Source organism: Brachyistius frenatus, unplaced genomic scaffold (assembly GCF_029030835.1).
Source record: "Brachyistius frenatus isolate BFR_SWC_R1_liver_20210118 unplaced genomic scaffold, ASM2903083v1 Contig_80, whole genome shotgun sequence".
Classification (NCBI taxonomy): domain Eukaryota; kingdom Metazoa; phylum Chordata; class Actinopteri; family Embiotocidae; genus Brachyistius; species Brachyistius frenatus.
This window is the reverse complement of record NW_027210679.1, coordinates 1,720,001-1,741,165: the sequence shown is the minus strand read 5'-3', so window position 1 is coordinate 1,741,165 and position 21,165 is coordinate 1,720,001. Positions and strand designations below refer to the sequence as shown.

The following is a 21,165-nucleotide window of genomic DNA, read 5'->3' as shown; positions in this document are numbered from 1 at the left end:
AGAGATTTATGTTCTTTCTCTTGAAATGATGCAAAATGCTGAACACTGATGTTTAATCTGTGAATAAATACTTTTAACTTTAAGTGCACTTTGATTTTTTTTTTCTCTCCTGTATATATTTTTACTTTTTTTTTTTTACTTTTTTTTTTTTAAATCCTATTAATTTGTTGTATTTTGTGCCTTCGGCCTTCAGAGAGAGCAGGTAGACAGAATACAGCATGTAAAAACTGGTACACATCATCTGAAATATACAGATATTGGAACTGGTTTGCTTATTATTAAAAAACAACAACAACAACAACAGCAAACTTACCTAAAAGATCTAAAACGATGTCAACTCTTGTTCAGCTTCTTTTTTTTTTGTAAACAGTTTCAGACAAAAAAAAAAAAAATGTTTGTTTACGGTTCCGTTGGTCATAACGAGAAATAAATATTTCTTCTTCTCGTGTTGACTGAGTGGCGGACCGGAAGCAGCGGCGACTCACTGTACCATCTAGTGGTACAAAGTGGCAAAGGCGCATTACCGCCACCTACTGTAAAGTAGCGTGGACCGGAGTTACCGACCCCCTTACAAACAAACAAAAACAACAACAAAATAATTAAAAGAAAACCTAAAAATGTAAATAAAGGTTGTTCTAATTCAGTGATTTACTTAATCTTGTTTCTTTCAAGTATTGCAACACACTGCCTGCCCCTGAGGTTAATGCATCTTCGAGATTAAGTTCCAGCCTCCTCTTCACACTATCTCGCTCTCCTGTGAATTTGTGGTGATATGATCTACAGATTCTGGTATTTTGCAGTACTCACCCAGTCCTAGTTGGGTGTTTATTTATGAATTGCCTCGTGTGTCCAACGTTAATATGTTTTCGTCATCTTTCTCCTTTACATTTCCAACTGGACTGAATATTTGAAACCTAAGATGAATAACTACTTCACCGAGAACAGAGTAAATAAATCAACAAATATGAAATAAAACTTCGGGGTATTTGTTACAGCTGCAGACGTGCAGGTTCTCCACTGTCCACTTTGAATTAAATAAACTTGTCTTTACCTCACGAGACATGACGGTGATTTGGCGACACTATAAATATGAACTTGTGAGGAAAAAACGTTTTGAAATATTTTGTGGATGATATAAAAAAAAAAAAAATAAATAAAAAAAAGTGGATGAAGTCTGTGAAAGTTGACTAAAAGGCTTTTTTTTTTTTTTTAATTTTTAAAAAAAAAATATTAACCGCGTGTGGCAGCACTGCGCCTTTGCGGCATCTTTGTCTGCGCGAGAAAAAGAAGAAGAAGAAGAAGAAGAAAAAAAAAAAAAAAATAAAAGACGAAGAAGAATGCTGCTACGTCACTTCCGTCGAACATACAACAAGCGCGTTACGCCTGCAGCGGCGATGTTGCAGTCAGGCTCCAATATTCAAGTTGATTTTTACGTTACATTTAAAAGTTTAAACTGATCCTGCGGTTCGAGTGACAGCCGAACAACATCAGGTCGGTCCACGTCACTTTCTAGCTCGATGGCGGCTTTTAAATGAAGGGTATTTAAAACTAATACGAGCCGTTTACCAACGCGAGCTAATGCTAAATGAAAAGCTCTGATGTTTTGCTGTCGTTTGTTTGCAATTTTTTTTTTTTTTTTTACTCCTGCTGGTACTGAAATACTCTTTAAAAAAAATAATAGTCTAGTCTCGTTTATTTCTTTAGGTTGATTAAATATGAGCTTGTCAGCCGGCGTAGCTTCAGTGCTAAGTTAAAAGGATAGTAAATAGATGCACAGTTATTCCAATAAAAAGGCATTAATTTAGTAATACTTAAATACCCCTTCTTTTTTCTTTTTTTTTAATAAGCTGTTGTGCTTCAGATAATTATATTGGATGAAGTAGGAATAACCTATAAATTATGTTTTTGAATGAATGAGGAGAGCATATAAATATCTGAGGATGGTGGAGCTGCAGGCTCCATCATCAATACGTGTTTGATTTGTTTGAATATGAGATTAATACGAGTCTCGTGCTGTTCATGTGTTACTTTGTGCTTTGAGTTACGCTTAAAAAAAAATGTGACTGTGACGGGAAGGGTCGGGGGTCAACCTTTTTCTCCTTTTAATTCAATTTTATTTATATAAAAGGTTATTTCATGGCACTTAACGCATTAAAGTCCTCACAGCAGAACTTGACAGCATTTATACAGAGAAACCCAAACAATTCAACAATTCTCACATAAGTTAGGAGGGGGGGAAAAAAAACCTCCCAACAGAGAGAAGGAAAAACTCCCTCCCTGAAGTTAATGAGATGTAATGGTGAGATATGAGTGTGTCCAGAGAGAAAGAGTGACAGGAAAGAAGCCCAGTGCATCATGGGAGGTCCCCCAGCAGCCTCGGCCTATAACGGCAGAACGTTCAGGGTCAGCTGAGCCGCTCCAACTATAAGCTTTATAGTTTACTATAAATGTCTCTCAGAGGATGGTACCCACTGGTTTAACTCTCATTAATACGTGTTTTATTTGTTTAAATATGAGATTACGGGCCGTCTCGTGCCGTTCATGTGTTACTTTGCGCTTCGAGTCATGCTTTGCTTTAGTTCTTTGTTCCTTTAGTCACGTTCAGACGTATATTGAAAGCCTTTGTCGTAGAAAACAAGCTCACGAAGACTTAAGGACAATGAAGACCTTTGTTATTGCAACAGAGGTGTTATCGTCTCCTCTGTCGCGTGTCCGCCGCCGCCTTCACCAAGACACTCGTCCATAAGGTGTGCGTGAACGTCTGAGTCTGTCCCCTTCCTCCCGTCCAGATCCATGGTGGCAGGCTCGGCGCTGATGGAGCCGTCCACCAAGCCCGGGAACAACCAGGTGGCCGACGTGGTGTTTGTCATCGAAGGGACGGCGAACCTCGGACCGTACTTTGAATCTCTGAGGAAGAATTACATACTGCCAGCCATCGAGTGAGGACCTGAAGATACTCCGCGTTTACGCTCACGCCTTTAACGTAGTCCTGAATTAATACCTCTGTGTGTGTGTGTGTTTTTTTAATAGATATTTTAATGGAGGGCCTCCGGCAGAAACAGACTTCGGTGGAGATGTGAGTGTTTCTCTTGACGTTTAATTTTCTCATATTTTAAGTCCCTTTTTTCAGCGTTTTCTGAAAACGTCTATTCGGAAAAGCATTTGAATAGAATGTTCCTGTGTGTGTTTTTTGTTGTTGTTGTTGTTGTTGTTCTGCCAGTACGGAGGGACTCAGTACGGCCTGGTGGTGTTCAACACCGTGGACTGCGCTCCCGAGTCGTACGTCCAGTGTCACGCTCCAACCAGCTCGGCCTTCGAGTTCGTCTCGTGGATCGACAGCATCCAGTAAATTTCCCTATTTGATTATTTCATCTGCTTAAATGTTTTCTTGTATTGAGAAATAACACGTGTGTGTGTGTGTGTGTGTGTGTGTGTGTGTGTGTGTGTGTGTGTGTGTGTGTGTGTGTGTGTGTGTGTGTGTGTCTCCCCCCCGCCCTCCTTCCCCCCACGCAGGTTCATGGGAGGCGGAGCGGAGAGCTGCAGTCTGATTGCGGAAGGACTTTCTGTAGCCTTGCAGCTCTTTGACGACTTTAAGAAGATGAGGGAGCAAATGTAAGGAATTATTTTTGCTTCGCTCCGTTAACCAAACTGTTGCTGGACAGGGTTGTTATGTTTTTTTGTTGTTTTTTTTAAACACAGCCAAACCTGAGGTAAAACTTTGGCTTTGTTAAGTGGCAAACGCCACAAATAAGTTATTGTTCATCTGTAGTTCCACTAACACCCACCAGGGGAAGGCTCCGGTTAAGTTTGACCTATTTAAAATTCATAGAAAAAAAAAACCCGGCATTCTCACATGAAATTAAAACCAAAAAAAAAAAAAAAAAAAGTATAAATCCAGATTTGACTGAGCAGCGCTCGCTGCTGGTAGTGATGATAATGGAAGCTGGTATCTTTCTCTCTGTGTGCCGTTGCAGAGGTCAAACCCACAAAGTGTGCGTGCTGCTGTGTAACTCTCCTCCGTACCTGCTGCCGGCCGTGGAGAGCGTCAGCTACACCGGCTGCACCGCCGACAACCTGGTCAAAATCATCCGAGATGTGAGTCGTCACTGTGTGTGACGGATATATGTATATTTTTTTTTAAATTTTATTTTCTAAATAGGATAGGTTGTATTTCTATTATTTACTTTATTAGACAGTAAAATAAGTGAGTGTTTAATGTTTCCATTTCTCAGAGAGGAATTCACTTCTCCGTGGTGGCTCCTCGGAAGCTGCCCGCCCTCCGGGCTTTGTTCGAAAGGGCGTCTCCGGTCGGGGGGGCCGTGGAGCCTCATCCGGACTACAGCCAGGATCCCTTCCACATGGTGTTAGTCAGAGGCATCTCGCTTCCCGGTGAGAAACGTCTTTTTAGCACTTGGTTTGGACCGGTCTGTCCGCCGCAAATCAAATGTCCTTGAGAAATCCCACCAGACTGCGAGGGGTTCGATGTGTGTGTGTGTGTGTGTGTGTGTGTGTGTGTGTGTGTGTGTGTGTGTGTGTGTGTGTGTGTGTGTGTGTGTGTGTGTTTCCCAGCGTTAGTCGCCAACGCCATCATGATACGAACTGTAATATTTAAAAATATTAATGTTGGATAGAGGAAGTTGATGAAGAAATAAAGCAGCTAGAAGCAAGAAGCGGGCGTAGAACGTGGGGAACGAATGAATATTGAAGCTATAAACGAGTCTGCTGGATGTGGAAGTGGGCAGAGGTTTGCCATTATGAATATATTTGAAGATGCCGCGTTTCAGCCGGTGCGATGCGGAAACTACTTCTGTCTGACTTGTGTGGAATATAGATCTGCTTCGTGCATATGAGGGCTCATATGTTGTATGCTAATACAATATAATTTGGGTTGTCTTCCACCAAAAGTCATGTATATTGATGTATTCTTTGTTGGTTGGTGGAGGTGGGGGTTGTCTTCCTTCACCCCCTGGAGTCCTCCAGACAGCCGTCTGATAATGCCTCAAAGAACAACAGTATGTGACCCCACAGGTTGCAGACCTCCTACTGTGACCTTTTGGTTTGGCCAAGCAGTATCACTCACATTTACATACACAGCCTTTTGTCTACACCTTAAGATTGGTAGTGATGGTACGACCTATATGTAAGTAATATTATATGATATATATATATGTGTTGTATTGTTGTAAACATATCCTAGCACAGAAGCACAAAATATATACTGACTGTAAGCATTGTAGAACACATTGCTTATGCAGGAACTTAACACGTCGGGGTCACAGTAGGGTGCAACTCACTATCAGATCAAAAGGGGGATGTGGTTCAAACGGAGGACAGTGGAAAAGTACTGAGACAAACATACTATGCAAATGTCCCGCCACAACCTAGGTAACGCCTCTTCCTATAGTATAAGTGTATGTGCCGGAAAGGGGGAAGTCAGAATCCAACAAAGAGACCTCAGGTTGATGTTGGGCTCTCCAAGATATCTTGTAAACTACGCTTAATAAAAATCAACTAAGACCGGTAAATGCCTAAAAGACTGCTTCTATCAACGGACTCGGGGAAAACAATTGGGGACAACAATTTGAGATACAACACTTGTTTCTGTATTCCACCGTAACGTTTATTAAGTAATCCACGAGAGCCGCGCGAGTTCTCAAACTGGGCTAACGTCTGCCGGTTTGTCCTCGTAGATGCTGCCGGAGACAGAAAGGGGGAAAAAAAATACGAGCCGACTCTTTGGAAAAGTTGTTTGGAAAAGTGCTGCTTGAGCGGGTTCTGGTTTTCCTCTCGGTTCACAGACAGGCGAGGAGGCGTTTTTGTGCGTTGTTATCTGCAGCGACACGCAAGAATCACGCAGTTCTGTGGCTCACCAGTCGTGCCAGCTGCGTTCTCGTGAGCTTCTCCAGACGCACTGTTGATCGGATGTTACACCAACTTTTGTATTTTCTTTTCTGTGTAAGTTCCTCAGGGCCAAAACTGGCTTCAATGTTGTTCATGCATGTTTTTCTCTGCGATTTTCATCGTGCAACACTTTTTTTTTTTTTTTCCTGGTGTCTTTGTTTTTCCTCCTCTCTGCTCCTCCAAGCTTCAGCCTTTTATTTTTAATTGGACAGTTTCCCATAATTCCATCCTTCCTGATGTGTTTGTAAAGACGCCGGCTGCTGGGTGGTTTCACGTGTCTTTGTTGCCGCCGGTTACGTTCTTCATCGTTGAAATAAAGACCGCGCTGTCGTTACACTCGCACTTCTCTGAGTAGGAGCGAGGAATGTACCTCATCCCCTCGGTTCTTCAGCAAAACATAATTCAGCAATTTTATGTCTTGGGAGGGGAGGGGGGGGGGAGGAGAAAAAGAAAAGCTAACGTGCTCCCGCTGTCTTGTCTCTAGTTTCCTCAGGTGGAGGACCAGGGCCACTTAAACCCGTCCTCCCTCCTCAGCCGCTGCCTGTCAGTCAGCCCATGGGATCTTCGCAGCCCCCTCCGCCCATTAACACCACCCACCTTTATCAGGTAACGCGCACGCAGCTCACGCGCCGCAGAGAGGCTGCCGGGAGACTAATTCCTGCCGCCCTGCTTTTTGGCTCCGTTTCAGACAGCGGCGTTTTTTTTTTTTTAAAACGTTTCACCCAGCATTGTCTTCCTTTAATCTGCTTGCTGACAGAATTCGGCCCCCATGACTGCGGCTCAGGTGGCGGCACAGATGGCCGTGGAGGCGGCCAACAACCAGAAGAGTCGCTGTGAGTTGCCACCAGACTTTTGTGAACAATTTCTTTTGGCCAAGCTTTCACTTCTCTGTGTTTACTTCCCGTATGTGTGATTAACAGGAGAGTGTGCGCTTCTTTGCCCGTATCACTACTGTTTTTGCATTTTGGGGTATTTAAAATGTGCTTTCGGCCGGGCTAACCCACAACAGCAGGGTCTTAACATTAGTAACAAATTAAATGGGACCAAAAATAAGTGTTCACGCCTTTCCTTTTTTTTTTTTTTTTTTGTTTTGTGGGTGTTACATCCTCCAGTCCCAGGACTGGTCAACCAAGGGCCTCCGTTCGCCGGTCAGCCGACCATCCCATCGGTCTCGGGCGTGAAGCTCAGTCAGCCCAGCATCTCGACGGTCACCACGGCAACTCAGCCCATGATGCCACAGCAAGTTCCTCCCAATCAGCAGCAGCCGGTCCCGCCCCCGGGACAGCAAGTGCCCAATCAGCAGCCGCAGGCGCCGCCTCAGCAGCAGTCCACAGCCAATCAGGCCACGGCGGGCGCAGCGCAGCCCAACATGGTAAGACGGGGGTCATCGAGACGAACCGGTTTTTAACGGAGCCCGGGAGCAACAACGTCTTCTTCTCCTTTTATGTTTTTTTAATGGGCGCTCACAAACAGCTTCAAGGTGCTTTACCGCCACCTTCTGGAGGAAGTAACACATTACAACCTGGTGGCAGATGAACCAAGGGAAATAAGATGAGACGATAGCTGCGTAAACTATTTGATTTCTTTTTTTTTTTTTTTACATTTTAATAAATCGAAAATGCAGACAACGATGAGTTCCTGAAAGAGTCGGGGACCTTTGGTGGTAATACAGAAGTCGGCTTCTTTCAGAGAGTCGTGGGTCTTTGGCATAAAAGCAGTACGAGACCCAGTTTGGTAATTGTAATCTTCGGATGTCAAACGTCGTGCATGTCCTCGTTTGTCGGTCTCTGAGGTATTCGTCGTCTTCACGGCGCGCACGTTTAATTAGCGACTCTCCCTCTTGTAAACGTCGTCAATGTTTAAGGCCTGTTGATATTTTCAAGTGGAAGTTTTCCCCCAGCTCGAGTAGGAAAACAGAAGAGCGGGACTTCAATGTGCGACGCTGCAGCGCCAGCAGACGAACACGGCGTCTGATATCAAAATGAATTTTAAATGTTACTATCAGATCAAAAAGCAGACGATGCCGTGTCCACCCCCCCCCCCCCCCCCCGAAGATCGTTGCGAGTTCGCTGTTGTCTCTCCTTTGTTTTTCCAACTCATTAATTATTTATTTTTTTCTTAGCAATGTTCCGTTTTAATCAGGAGCTGCATGTTTTATGATATTATAATTGTTTTTGAAATCATCCATTTGTCTGTGTTTTGTTTTTTTAATTATTATTATTATTATTATTATTAAAAGGTACTTTCGTATTCCCGGCAGGTAAAAAGTTGTGTCGTAAACACGTTTTCCTCCCCTTCTCCTTTCCAGGCCGGTGTGTCCGGCGCTCCCGGCAACGCCAATCCCATCGGACAACAGCAGGGAGTAGCCAATAAGATAGTGGCGTGGACCGGCGTCCTGGAGTGGCAGGAGGTAACACAACAATATTGACTTTCGATTAATGTTTATTTGCACACACACACACACACACACAAAAAAAAGATTTTTAGGAACCGCTAACACGCTCGGAAGATAGAAAGAAGTCAGTGTAAAACATTATCGGCTGTTATTTAGAGAAATACGCTTACGTGCCTTTTTTTTTGTCTTTGTCCACGAGTTAGACGAGACGAGAGTAAATGTAAAGCTGCAAACCGGCAGCGGGCTTCGTCTTCGTCTGTTCCTTCTTCTGTTGCCTTTCTTTCCATCTGATTCTTTTCTGCAACGCTTTTGTAACGTCACGAAGAAGAATTCCACTCCAGACACTAAAAAGTCAATCGGAGAAATGGTTGTTGATAAAAAAAATTTTTTTAAAAAAAGCCGTCAGAGGGGATGCCAGCACACTTGGCGGGAGCTTGCACTCAGTGCGGTCTTATCAGTATGGTGTGTTGTGTTTTGGCTGAGTTTCAGTGACTTCCTGAAAGCCTTTTCTTGTCTAAAATAAATGTGGGGTAACCTTCCCGGACGGTTTACTAACACACTTTAAAAAAAAAAAAAAAAAAAAAAAAAATCCAGCTCTGATTTGTGGCAGAGAAAGACTGCGTTTGGTACCGTTTACGTCTCCGGCCTCCCTTTTCTCTCCTTTATTATCGAGCCCCAGATGTATATCGGCCATTTGTGTCCGCACCGCAATGCATTTGTAATGAACTACAGTCCGCCCGACTGATACGCGATTGAATAATCAGCGATTCTGCATTGAAGACGAGTGCCGACAGTCCTCCCGGCGGGATCGCAGCATCGATGTGCTTCGAGCGTCCTTCTGGCCGTTTTTTTTTTTTTTTTTGTGTGTGACTCTTGACATTTTGTTAAAAGTCCTTGTAAAAGTCCGTTCATTGTTTTCTTTAAATTGCCTGCGGGTCGCTGGCAAAGAGGGGCGATCACAGCGGCTCACGTTGTCCTTAATAACATAAACGTAGGCGCGCGCACACACACACACACACACACACACACACACACACACACACACACACACACACACACACACACACACACACACACACACACACACACACACACACACACACACACACACACACACACACACACACACACACACACTAAAAACCGTGCCACCCGCCACCACAACTAAATTCTCACCCAGTGGGAAACACAGAACATAATTAACTGGGATCTTGCTGACTGCACAACGTTGTAAACAACCACAACAACATTTCTCAAAAATGATATCCTCGTCCTCTCAGGTATTTTCTGCCGTGTTTTTACGTTGTTGTTTTTTTGTTGTTGTTTAAAGAGTTACGCAACCCCTGAATCACTGAGACGAGCTTTTCTCGTTCCCACAATGCAGTTGAACTCCGCAATCTGGAAAGCAACCATGCACTTATGAGCCTTTTCCATATTTGAATAATACATGCGGACAAAAATAGAAAATTCTCGTTTTAATTATTTGTGAAAGAAAGAAAGGAAAAAAAAAATGCAGAATCTGAGGTTTGCCAATTGTTGCCTTCTCGGGGAGTGTTTGTGTTGTGATTCTCCGAGGCAGAACACGCCATCGGGTCTTTGGATTTATTTCAGAGGTGTGAATTATATAAAAGTATTTAAATGTGTTAAAAGTAGTGCTGTTTTTTTTTTTTTTTTTTTTTTTTTTAAATCACAGCGCCGTTTGTGGTTTTCTTTGTGCTGCTTTTATAGATCTAAAAAAAAAAAAAAAAAAAATCTCGAACGTGTCCGTCTTCTAACGTCCCTCGTCTTCCCGTGTCACTGTTTGCATTAATCCCCGGCAGAAGCCCAAAGCCTCGTCGATGGATTCAACCACCAAACTCACGCGCTCTCTTCCGTGTCAGGTGCACGTCAACCAGGGAGAAAATCTGTGAGTGGCTCATCGAGACGCCGTGGCGCTCATCTCTAGCAAACACACACACACACACACACACACACACACACACACACACACACACACACACACACACACACACACACACACACACACACACACACACACACACACACACCCTGCTGACTTTCTGTTTGTGTCTGGGAACAGAAACACAGACCAGTGGCCGCAGAAGCTCATCATGCAGCTGATCCCGCAGCAGTTACTGGTGAGACTGTGGTTTGTTTTCCTGCTTTTGTTCTCATGTTGTGCTCCTTTGTTTGGCAGCAGCGACGTTTTTTTTTTTTTTTTTTTATAAATGTTTTTTTTATGAATGATGCATAACCCGAGTCCTCTCTCTCTCTCTCTTGCTCTCTCACTCGCCCGCTCTCTCCTCAGACGACGTTAGGTCACCTCTTCAGAAACTCTCGAATGGTTCAGTTTCTCTTCACCAACAAGGACGTGGAGTCGCTGAAAGGCCTGTACCGCATTATGGCCAACGGTTTTGTAAGTTTTTCAAGTGTCCTCTTCCTCTAACCACGTCTCAAATGTGGTGTTCTCTCCCTCCCTCCCTCCCTGCACGTCCCCAGGCTTATCCATCATTCAGTCCACCTCAATGTACTGCGTTTTCCCGCGGGTGCAGTTCCCACGTGTGTCCAGCAGGTGGCCTGAACTTAAAGCTGTGTTGCACTGTTGCAGTGTTGCGTTTAAGACTCTAGAGGGCGTTCCAGGCTATTCATTTAGTCACTTACAGGCCAGAAGATGGAGTTTAATTCATGATTTGCCATCAGTTCAGACAGAAAAGAAAAAAAAAAAAAACCGTAAATTTTTTATTTTTTTTAATTTTTTATTCATTTCCAGACTGTGATAGGGGCTGTGTCAGCGCGCTGCACTGATGAGCAGGCGGTACCACCGAGAAATAGGAGAGGCATTAATAGTATTCAGTCTCGCTGAATTTGATTTACCTCCCAGGGAAAGCACGGTATGAATTTAGTTGATGCCATTTGCATTCAATTAATAAAACCGATATGTTTGATTGGGCAAAAGGAGCTCGGGAGCAGGTTGCGCGCCCCTCGAAGCCCCGAAGCCCGCCACATAATTACAGCGGGGTTGAGGGGGAAGGGGGGGGGGTCCTGTGTCAGGGTCTCATAATGACCCCCTCTGTCCGCAGGCCGGCTGCGTCCACTTCCCCCACACCACGTCGCCGTGCGAGGTCCGCGTGCTGATGCTGCTCTACTCCTCCAAGAAGCGAATATTCATGGGCCTCATCCCCAACGACCAGAGCGGCTTCGTCAACGGCATCCGGCAAGTCATCACCAACCACAAGCAGGTCCAGCAGCACAGAGCGGTGAGTGGCGACAGCAGGGGAGGAGGAGGAGGAGGAGGAGGAGTGGGGAGCTGGTGGGCAGAGAGGAAGGGTTCAGTGTGGGAGGGAATGTGCGGAGTGGGGAGGTGATAACGAGGGAGGCTTTAAGGAGGCGCACCGGGGAATTGAGGTGCATTGTTCAAGGCATTAAGTTGCATCATTATTGACATTTCATTTAGTGAGGCCCGGCGTCTTCACAGCAGCCTCTCCGGGAGACGCTAATGGGGCTAGCGTTAGCTACTGCAGCATCAGCCCGACTGCTGCACTGCCGGCTTATTATCTCGGTGCAAGTGAGGGGGAAATATATATATATATATATATATATATATATATATATATATATATATATATATATACGGCCTTTATGTCCAGATTGTTTCAACCTCCACGGATGGTCTCATCAACACCGGTTTGGCCGCCACATTAAGGGTTTTCAAAATGCTGTGTTGGCGCATTGTACAGTTGGCGCTCTTATAAGCCGTTAACATCACGTTTAAAAATGAAGGATGTAATCTGTAAGTTCATATCGGCGTTACGCCTCATCTGTGTGGTGAGATGTCGGGAAACACCTGAAAATGGCAGCTTGACCGTGATATAACACGTTTTTGTTTTTTTTCCGAGTGTTGCTGTTTTTCAGACGTTGAAGCCGAAGCCGTCGGTCGATTAGCTGACGGACTAGTTTTGATTTTATTATTTGGCTACAATTTTGCAAATCTGTTAATAGTTGAAAGCTCCTGTACACTCAGTTGCAAAATCTTAAATATTTCTCCATAACATCAAATATTTATATTAAATCAAAGTTTAAGGGGGAAAACACATTTTTGGGTATCAATTATTAAGAGTTTAACACTCAAAAACAGGACAAGCAAAGAAGTGAAAACACACTGAAGTTGGTTCTGGTTGTTGTTGTACAGAAGTGTAGGATGTTACCTTTTTTTCTAAAGGCCACTTGAAACCAGTGGGAGGAGCGCAGACAAAAAGACAATACAGAAACATTTAAAAAATATATATATATATATATATATTTTGGTTTGTTTTATATTTTTTTTTGCAAAAATGCAAACAAACATTTTTTTGGTTTCAGCTTCTTAAATGTGAAATTTAATGATTTCTTCAGTCCTTTATAATATCAAAGTCAGTATATCGTTGTATTTCTCATTATCCAGTTAAAACTGCTCTGGGGAACTGTGATGGACACTTTCCGAATCTTCTCACGTTCATGAACCGAACATGAATCAACAAAATAATCAGCAGATTAATCAGAAATTAATTTTCAATTCAATGATATTTATGTAGCACCAAAACAAGTTATGTCAGGGTCCTTTACAGAGACGTCCTCACGACAGAACTTTACCACATTATACAGAGGAACCCAACAATTACCACGTAAACCTCCCCTTTAAGGGAGAAAAACATCCGACAGAAGGAAAGAAAATCTGTCTTTTAACAGGAAGAAACCTCCAACAGAAGGAAGGAAAAACTGTCTTTTAACAGGAAGAAACGCCCAACAGAAGGAAGGAAAAACTGTCTTTTAACAGGAAGAAACGTCCAACAGAAGGAAGGAAAAACTGTCTTTTAACAGGAAGAAACGTCCAACAGAAGGAAGGATAAACTGTCTTTTAACAGGAAGAAACGTCCAACAGAAGGAAGGAAAAACTGTCTTTTAACAGGAAGAAACCTCCAACAGAAGGGAGGAAAAACTGTCTTTTAACAGGAAGAAACCTCCAACAGAAGGGAGGAAAAACTCCAGGAAGAAACAGAAGGAAGGAAAAACTGTCTTTTAACAGGAAGAAACCTCCAACAGAAGGAAGGAAAAACTCTCTGTTGTTGTTTTTTTTTGGTGTTGTCACGACACGTAAATGTCACTTTCCCCTTCTGTGCTCGTCTTCATCCCCGGAGACGGCGGTGATTTTAAAACGTGTCCTCTGGATTAGCTGTCTTCTCCATCATGGCAGCACTCCGGCTTATTGCATGCAAGGGAGGGGAGGGTGTGAGAGGGGTGGTGGTGGTGGAGGGGGGGGGGGCTGCATGACTGTAAAACAATGGCAGCATCCAGCCAGAGGAGCAGCATGTCTCTCTTAAAAAAAGAAGAAAAAAAAAAAGAAACATGGAAAAGAAACCTTTTTGTTTTGTTTTGTTTTTTTGTCGAGTTTACACGAGTTGGATTCGAGTTTTCCGCCCTTGTTCGATCACCCCGCTAATTTTACGTCTTCTCAAAAAAACCACATCAGCGCTATATGTAACTCGAAGCATCGGGGCATTTAGAGAACGGCAAGAAGACATGAAATTATAATGACAATATTTTTTTTGTTTTTGTTTTTTTTACTGCCTCTTGTGTGTCATCACATATTCATCGCTGCATCGCTAATAAGGAACCGCTACAGCAATCTTAACGTAATTAAAATTTCAATTCGGACCAGTAGTTAAAGGTTTTTTTCTTTTGGCATTGTTTAGGAACGACAACACAAACAAGACGACACAAAAACGGAACATTTTCCCTCTCTCGATGTTGATCCGGGATTCCACCGGTTACCGGGTTAAAGACGGGCGATAAATCGCGGGCGGTAGGGCGGGAAAAAAAAAGCTGCTCGCGTTTCGTTCCCCCTGCTGCTGCCGGTCCGAAGAACATACCTCGCATTAGATTCACCGAGATGGATGGGGAGGGGGAACGGCGGGGGGGGAGGGAGGAACGGCGGGGGAGGTGGGGGAGTGGGTTTTCCCCCTGAGTCTGTAGTTAATAATTTGTGCTCGGCTGAGGGATGAAAACACCCTTCGTCCCTCCTCGTCTCTCACTCGGCGTGGAAACACACCGCTGCAGCCGCAGAGCACCGCGGACCCCGAAAACGCCGCTTTTTAAATAAATTGGGCTTTTTTTAAAATAAATAAATATAATTTTTGAAGCACTTGTATTGCGTTTTTTTTGTCCGTCCTCGACCGATTCCTTTTTAAAAAAAATTTTTTTTTATATAAAAGCGCCGTTCAGATAAAAACGCGAACTTCAGTCAGGTGCGTCGTGATACTTTTAAGTCCCATATATCCTGAATAATCAGAACCAAGTTGTTTTCCCAGAATCTTGCTGGCTGGTAAACTGACAGCAACAGGTCCTACCCCCCCCCCACCACCACCACCCCCACCCCCTCCCCACACCTTTTCCTCTCGTTACTGTGTGTTTCTGCAGATGGATATAGTTTATGATTTCTTTTTCCCCCCCCTCTCCTGCCTTCAGTCGTCGAGCGCCGGTTCGCATTTAAGCCGTGAAATCCGAAATGGCAAACACCTCGGCAGGTGGTGCTCGAAGTTAGAAAATCTCCGTCGGCGTGTATCGTCGTCTTCCGTGTTTGTTTGGGTTCTGATTTCTTTTCTTTTTTTTCATTTCCATCTCCACACTCGGCGGACAAAAGACGGTGAATATGTACTTTTCCCAGACGTTCGGCAATCACAACACAGTAAACACCAATTACATAAAGCAAATATGTGTGCTGTAATTATAGATTACGGTTGCAGAAATAGAGAAATATACAATTTTTTTTTTTTTTTTAATCTTTTTATTATTATTTTTTAATGTTTTTTTTAATCAGCTTTTTTTTTATGGGTAAAAATTGCGTCTAACTTCAAACAAAACGGTGCAAATGTTTATATTTAGTATGTTTGTTATTGATCACTGGGGGGTCAAAGGTCAAGGTCACCTCATGTCAGTCCCGTTCTTGTGAGGGGGTGATATAGCTCAACAACGCCTCGGGGGACTTTCTTCAAATCGGGCACGTGTGTTCACTCGGACTCAAGGATGGAGTGAGTAGGTTTTGGTTCTCGAAAGGTCAGAGGTCAGAGGTCACAGGCCGCCGTGACTTCACATCCGCCCCCCCTTTTTTGCGAATGCGATAACTCTTGACGATGTCTCCTTTCCTCTCTTTTCCTCTCCGTCTCTGCAGCAGCTGGGCGGCGGAGGCGGCCCGATGCAGCCCGGCCAAGTCCCCCCCAACCAGAACTTCCTCAACAGACCCCCCGGTCCCATCCCCGTTTCCCACGGCAACGTCCAGCAGCAGGTAAACGAGCCCCCCCTCCCCGCTCTCTCCCGCATCCGGCGCCGTGCACGTCCGCCCAGCGTTTCCCCCTCTTTCACACACCGTCCGTTGTTTGGCTCCGCCCACCGTCCCGGTGTTTGACTCCGCCCACCGTCCCGGTGTTTGGCTGATTTCTGCATGCCTTACCGATAACTCTTTCCTCCGCTGTCCTCCTTTTTTGTTTTTCCTTTCTTTTTTTTTCTCACACTTCAACCACCCTCCTCCTCTTCCTCCTCCTCCTCCTCCTCCCTCTCCTCTGATCTGTCCTGTGTCCAGTCTGTGGTGGTGGGCATGCCCTCCGTTAGTCAGGTGTCTATGATGGAGGAGCAGCAGAGGCAGAACAACATGGTGAGACCCAAAGCAGCTCTGAACGTACTTTAAAATAACATCAAATTATTTGTATTCCTCAACTTCAACTGACGTACGGAGATTTATCAGCACATGCATTTCCCAACACAACTTTGTTCTTTCTCTTTGCCCCCCCCCCCAAAAAAAAAAACCACCAACAGATATATCGTGTTTGAAAAAACCATAAATAATAATAATAATAAAAAAAAAGCTGCTTTATGGTAAACAATGTTAAACTCACGCGTGGACATCGCTGTTCTCCCGCCGTGTCGGGACGCGCTGTCGCTCCCATCTCATCGCTCAGCATCAGCCTGGCGGACAGCTGATTCCCTCTCGGCATGTTGTTAACTCGAATGCTTCTTCTTGTAGCACGGCCTTGATGCAAAAACAAAAACAAAACCCCCCAAAAATAACATGTTTAATTGATAACACGCATGCATAATTGTCGAAGGGGATCTGCTTGCACCGAGTATGAAGCGGCGGGCAAGAAAAACCCCAACGGAGAGCGATTGCTGTCGCTGCTCGCGTGTTTGTGTCATCTAAAGGGCAGAGGTCAAAGGTCAAGGTCAACATGTTTCCACATGTCCGTCCGTCCCCCGTCCCCCTGTCAATCTTTCCGTCCCGTTCTTGTGAACGCAATATGTCAAGAAGGCCCTTGTGGGAATTTATTGAAATTTGGCAAAAACATTTCACTTAGTAGCAACGACGACCTCATGAGATTTCGGTGTTTTAAGGTCAAAGGTCAAGGTCACCGTCACCCCATAATAACCCACGCCTGTGGAGGTCAAAAGTCAATATCTATGTTGTTTTTTCGACAGACATACACGCAAACTCCAACGTAAATGCTTAGCGGACGCATACGGCTGCTCGGCAGTGATTTTAGTTCTCTTTTTTTTTTAACAACATTTGACGTGAAGTTCAAAAGTCTACAAACATTTCTGTCCGCCGAACATTCGCTTCAGCTCCAATTCACTTCTGTTGAAATATTTGAATTCCAGTTTTGCGTTTCCTCTCGTGTTCTCGTCGCCCCTCTGGCTGCTTTCAGCTCCAGTCAAAGTTAACCTTTTATTTCCACTCGGTCAAAATAATATAAATGATTTCATCTTTGACCTCGTGGATTCGCTCAGACGACCGACGGAGACGCTGCTTCGCTGTGTTTTGAAATGAGGTGGGGGGGAGGGGGGGCGGGGGGAGGAGGGGGAGGGATTTTAAACGATCACATCAGATCACAAACGTTGCTGTCAATCGCTGTGCGGTAGGGGATCGCCGTGGTAACCGCTCGGGGCCGCAGGGGGTGTCGTTTTCGTTAAGCTCTGTGCCGTTCCCTCAGATGACGATGAGAGCAGCCGGACCGGCCAATCAGCAGCCGCCGGGCGGCGGCGCGCCACCCAACCAGGTTGCGCAGGGCGGACAGGCCCCGCCCCAAGGTCCCATACTTCGCCTGTCGAACCCGGGAGCCAATCCGCAGCTCCGCAGCCTCCTCCTCAGCCAGCAGCAGCCCGTAAGAGAACAACAAGCGGCCGTTTTTGAACTGAAATACACAAATATGTAAAAGGTGATGAAATTGCGGAAGTTAACGTTGCTCTTGTGTCTGTGCGTCCGCAGCAGGGCGGCGTGTCTCACATGCAGGGCATGATGTCTCACCAAGGTTTAGGACAGCAGCTGGTCCACCCGACGCCAGGAGGGGGGGCTCAAATGCAGAGCCAGTGGAGGCAGCCGTTGGGAGGTCAGCAGGATATTTGACTCGAGCAGACGTGAAATTTTCTGAAATACGGGGGTCCGGAGATGTGCTGAAGGAGACGAAGGTTGACATCCGAAGGAAATAACAACTTCGGGAAAAAAAAAAAAAAAATGACGTTTGTAGAAACCGACAAATCCGTTTGTGGCCCAAAACAGCTGTTTCTGGGCTTTCAAGGTCACGTGCAGCAAACGTTCATGTCTCGGTTTCATTTAATACACTGCCTGACAACATTACGTAGCTGCAGACTTTTTATTTATTATTTTGAAAGCGGCCGTCTTGTCGCCGACAAAAATCAACGTGCGCATATTATAAACACTTTGTTCGTTTACGACCGCTCGTCATTTTCTCATTGAGGTTCAGACAAGACACTTTTAATAGCTCTGAAAGAGGAGTTTTTCCTTGTAATCTTATCTTCTTCTTCTTCTTCTTCTTTCCAAAACGCGGCCGCAGGTCAGATGATGATGTCCGGAGGTCAGAGAGGAGCCGTACCTCAGCCGGGGATGCCCCAAGTCTCCAGCGTCATGGAGGACGAGATCCTCATGGACTTGATCTGATCGGACGTTTTTTTTTTTTTTCCCCGTGGAATCAGCTCGGACGCGCAAACGTTCGCTCGGTCGCTTTGTCCTTATAAAATGTTCAACATAATTAAGAAACAACTCACGAGTAGATTCTTCTTCTTTTTTTTTTTTTCTCCGTACAGGACTGAGCAGCTGAAGTTAATTAGGGGCAGACAATGCGAGTATTCGTTTTTTTTTTGTTCATGTGAATGGTCAAACCGACAGCACGCTAATCCTCTGCGCTTACGCGCCGGATTATTATATCCATGCTTCTGGAAACTCTTCTACATTTTGTCAGTGAAATCTGAAATAGTGTTATTTTTATTTTATTTTTTCCTCTTAATTGAGATTTTAATTTTTTTTAATTTCTTTTTTAAAAAAATTTTTTATTGTTGATCGAGTTGTTTTATGAGGATGAAATAAAAACTTAAGGAGCATAAATATCTGAAGAAGTTGTTGTTTTTTTTGTTTTTTTGTAGTAACAAACAATTAATGTTGCGCTTGATTTGGCCGGCCAAAGTCCTATGCCCCTCCCCACCCCAACCCCCACCCTCCCGCCCCCTCCCTCGCTCTGTGAGTGCAGCTTGGAGCCTTAAGGTGAGACAGAGACTGAAATAGACACAGTAATAGATAGTTCAGTGTCTTTGTCTGCCAAATCGTGTCACAGTGTTAATTTTAACTACTCCAATATGTCGTGGAACCATCGAGAGTCCCCGCGTGCCAAGTAGTCCTACCAGATGGCATCAGTTGGCCACGTTTCCCTTTTGGCATAACGTACAATCAGGCTGGCCACATGCGCGCATGGCACGGACTCCGCGTATATGCCCACAGTCTGTTTTCGCAGCCCCTCCTCCCTCCTCGCACGCAAGTCGGAAAAAAAAAAAAAAAACCCGCACACCAACAAACGCGATCTTGTCGAGCACCTGACGGCGACAGGAGCTGCCGAAGCTGCAGAGCAGGTGGATGGGAGGGGGGGAGGAGGGAAGGGGAGGGGGGCAGCACAAAAAAACAAAAAAAAACCCACAAACTTTGCTGAACCTCGCGTACGTTCGTGACACATCCGCGCATCAGTTTATGCAGCTTCTTCTTTTTTTTTTTTCTACACTTGGACACTGTACACACACACACACTCACCAACAGGAAGTGATGTCAGTCCCTGTCACCTGGGAGACAGAGACGGTTGCTAAGATACCGTGACAGTGGGTTCTTGTTTCTGAGGGTTTTTTTTTTTTTTTCCTCAGCCCCGCTTTCACATGGACTCACACAGATAGACACTAGTCCCTCAGTGGCTGCTGTTCATCCCTCCCATCCCTTAATCACTGGCCGGCCCTCCGAGTCCGGCTTAGCTTCACTTTATCTTCCTCTCCCTCGCTCCCTCCCTCTCCGTCTCCATCTATCTGCCTCGATCTCACTATCGAGCTATTAGTGCCTGTCTGAGCTCATAAGTTTTTCAGTATCTCTTCTATTAACAGCAAAAAGAAAAAAAAAAAATGTTCACACATCCGCATGATGAACCCTCGTGGTGAATAAAAATGGAGACGACACGGACCTCCGAGCACGACGGTCGTCTGGCAAACAGAAGGAATCGATACTGAACAAAACGTACTTTTGAGAAATGCAGTAATTGATGTTTTTCTTTGAGCGTCGGCATCCCGATGCCGTTTACTGTATCGTGCGATCTATAATAACGGAACATTAAAAAACAATGTCGTCATGGGGAGACTGCATTTCTGCGCTGTAAAATTTCACCTTAAAACCTGACAAACAACCTGTAGTTTAGTCAAATGAACATGATGTAATCGAGTTTTTAAGGCCCTCGCAGCAGACATTTGCATACGAAAGAAGTCCCATTTTCTAAAAACTATTAGAAATCCTTTGTGTATTAGAATTCAAAGTTCACTTTCACACCCCTTGGCGAGGCAATATGTAACCACATTAATTCAGTAATTAAAGCATTAGTTCAGTGATTATCATGTTTCATATGCCTCCTGTTTATGTTGCAGTGGATTCATTATTGTGCAGGTGAAAACCTGCATTATTCCGAATCAATGTATTTTTCCACAATGAAGTAAAAAAAAAAAAAAAAAGAACCTTTCTGACATGAAAGCATCAAAAGTTGTTTTAGTGACATCCTCGTAAAATCAAACAATAAAGACTTCAGCATTAATTTACTCATTAAATTGTATCTACCAGCAGCAACTTCTTTCTGGCTGAAACGCAACCGCCATCTTTTTTAGCAGCTTAAAAATCCCAAAATATATTAATGTAATTGATTTTAACCAAGAAGAATTGCTCATTTATAGTTCAGTAATGCAGCAAACCAAAAACAGACACACTAATCCAGACAAGTGATTAAAAAAAGAAATGTTATTCTTTTCGTTCGCGGGTTTTAGCAAACAATAACAATCGCAAATAACAAACTGTAAATAAAACAAATCGGTGAATGCGAAATTAAAAAATAAGAAAAAGTTTGACTTTTGGTAGCTAGAAAGTGCGCCAATAAAGTTATCTCATAACATTGTCTTAAAACTTTGAGTGGTTTAATTCTGATAAGAAAAAAAAAAAAAAAAAAAAAAGCTAACGTACGTCAATGCCAACGTGTCCTTCTGCTCGTCCTCGTCGTCCCGGACCGGGTCGTGTGATACGATGTCGGTGGCCTGAGGTCAAAGGTCAAAGGTCAGCGTGACTTCAGGTCTGTCCCGTCCTTGTGCACGCGACCTCTCAGAGCTTTTCCCGTTACTTCCTGTTCTCGGTTTTGCAAACTTCAAAGATTATTTTGCAACCTCAGGATCATCTTGGCAGATGAAGTCTTGAATTATTTCTTGTCAGCGCATAAAAAAAAAAAAACGCATCATTTTTTTTCTTGCATACTTCCTGCTAAAACCAG

General features: G+C 44.2%; 1 protein-coding gene and 1 long non-coding RNA gene across 5 annotated transcripts; one reads left to right on the top strand and one right to left on the bottom strand.

The window, feature by feature from the left end:
* The first annotated feature begins 1,369 nt into the window (after positions 1 to 1,369).
* On the top strand, positions 1,370 to 18,800 carry med25 (mediator complex subunit 25). 4 transcript variants are annotated; one of them, XM_069709001.1, is made up of 20 exons: positions 1,370 to 1,491; positions 2,790 to 2,939; positions 3,031 to 3,076; positions 3,221 to 3,345; positions 3,514 to 3,612; positions 3,975 to 4,095; positions 4,233 to 4,389; positions 6,386 to 6,507; positions 6,659 to 6,734; positions 7,014 to 7,273; positions 8,210 to 8,311; positions 10,120 to 10,202; positions 10,377 to 10,434; positions 10,605 to 10,712; positions 11,377 to 11,553; positions 15,501 to 15,614; positions 15,909 to 15,980; positions 17,311 to 17,481; positions 17,586 to 17,706; positions 18,172 to 18,275. In XM_069709001.1, exons 2-20 carry the CDS (start codon positions 2,794 to 2,796, stop codon positions 18,273 to 18,275), a joined length of 2,262 nt encoding a protein of 753 aa, XP_069565102.1. In that variant the 5' UTR covers positions 1,370 to 1,491; positions 2,790 to 2,793. The 4 variants fall into 4 exon arrangements, with proteins under 4 accessions (XP_069565102.1, XP_069565101.1, XP_069565100.1 ...); XM_069709000.1 differs by having other exon boundaries at positions 10,117 to 10,202; positions 15,504 to 15,614; XM_069708999.1 differs by having other exon boundaries at positions 10,117 to 10,202.
* Positions 15,880 to 17,314, bottom strand: LOC138626985 (uncharacterized). Its single transcript, XR_011311348.1, has 3 exons — positions 17,215 to 17,314; positions 16,222 to 16,355; positions 15,880 to 15,945 (listed from the first exon to the last, which is right to left on the bottom strand). It is a non-coding gene; the product is annotated as an uncharacterized lncRNA (long non-coding RNA).
* Positions 18,801 to 21,165: the final 2,365 nt, after the last annotated feature.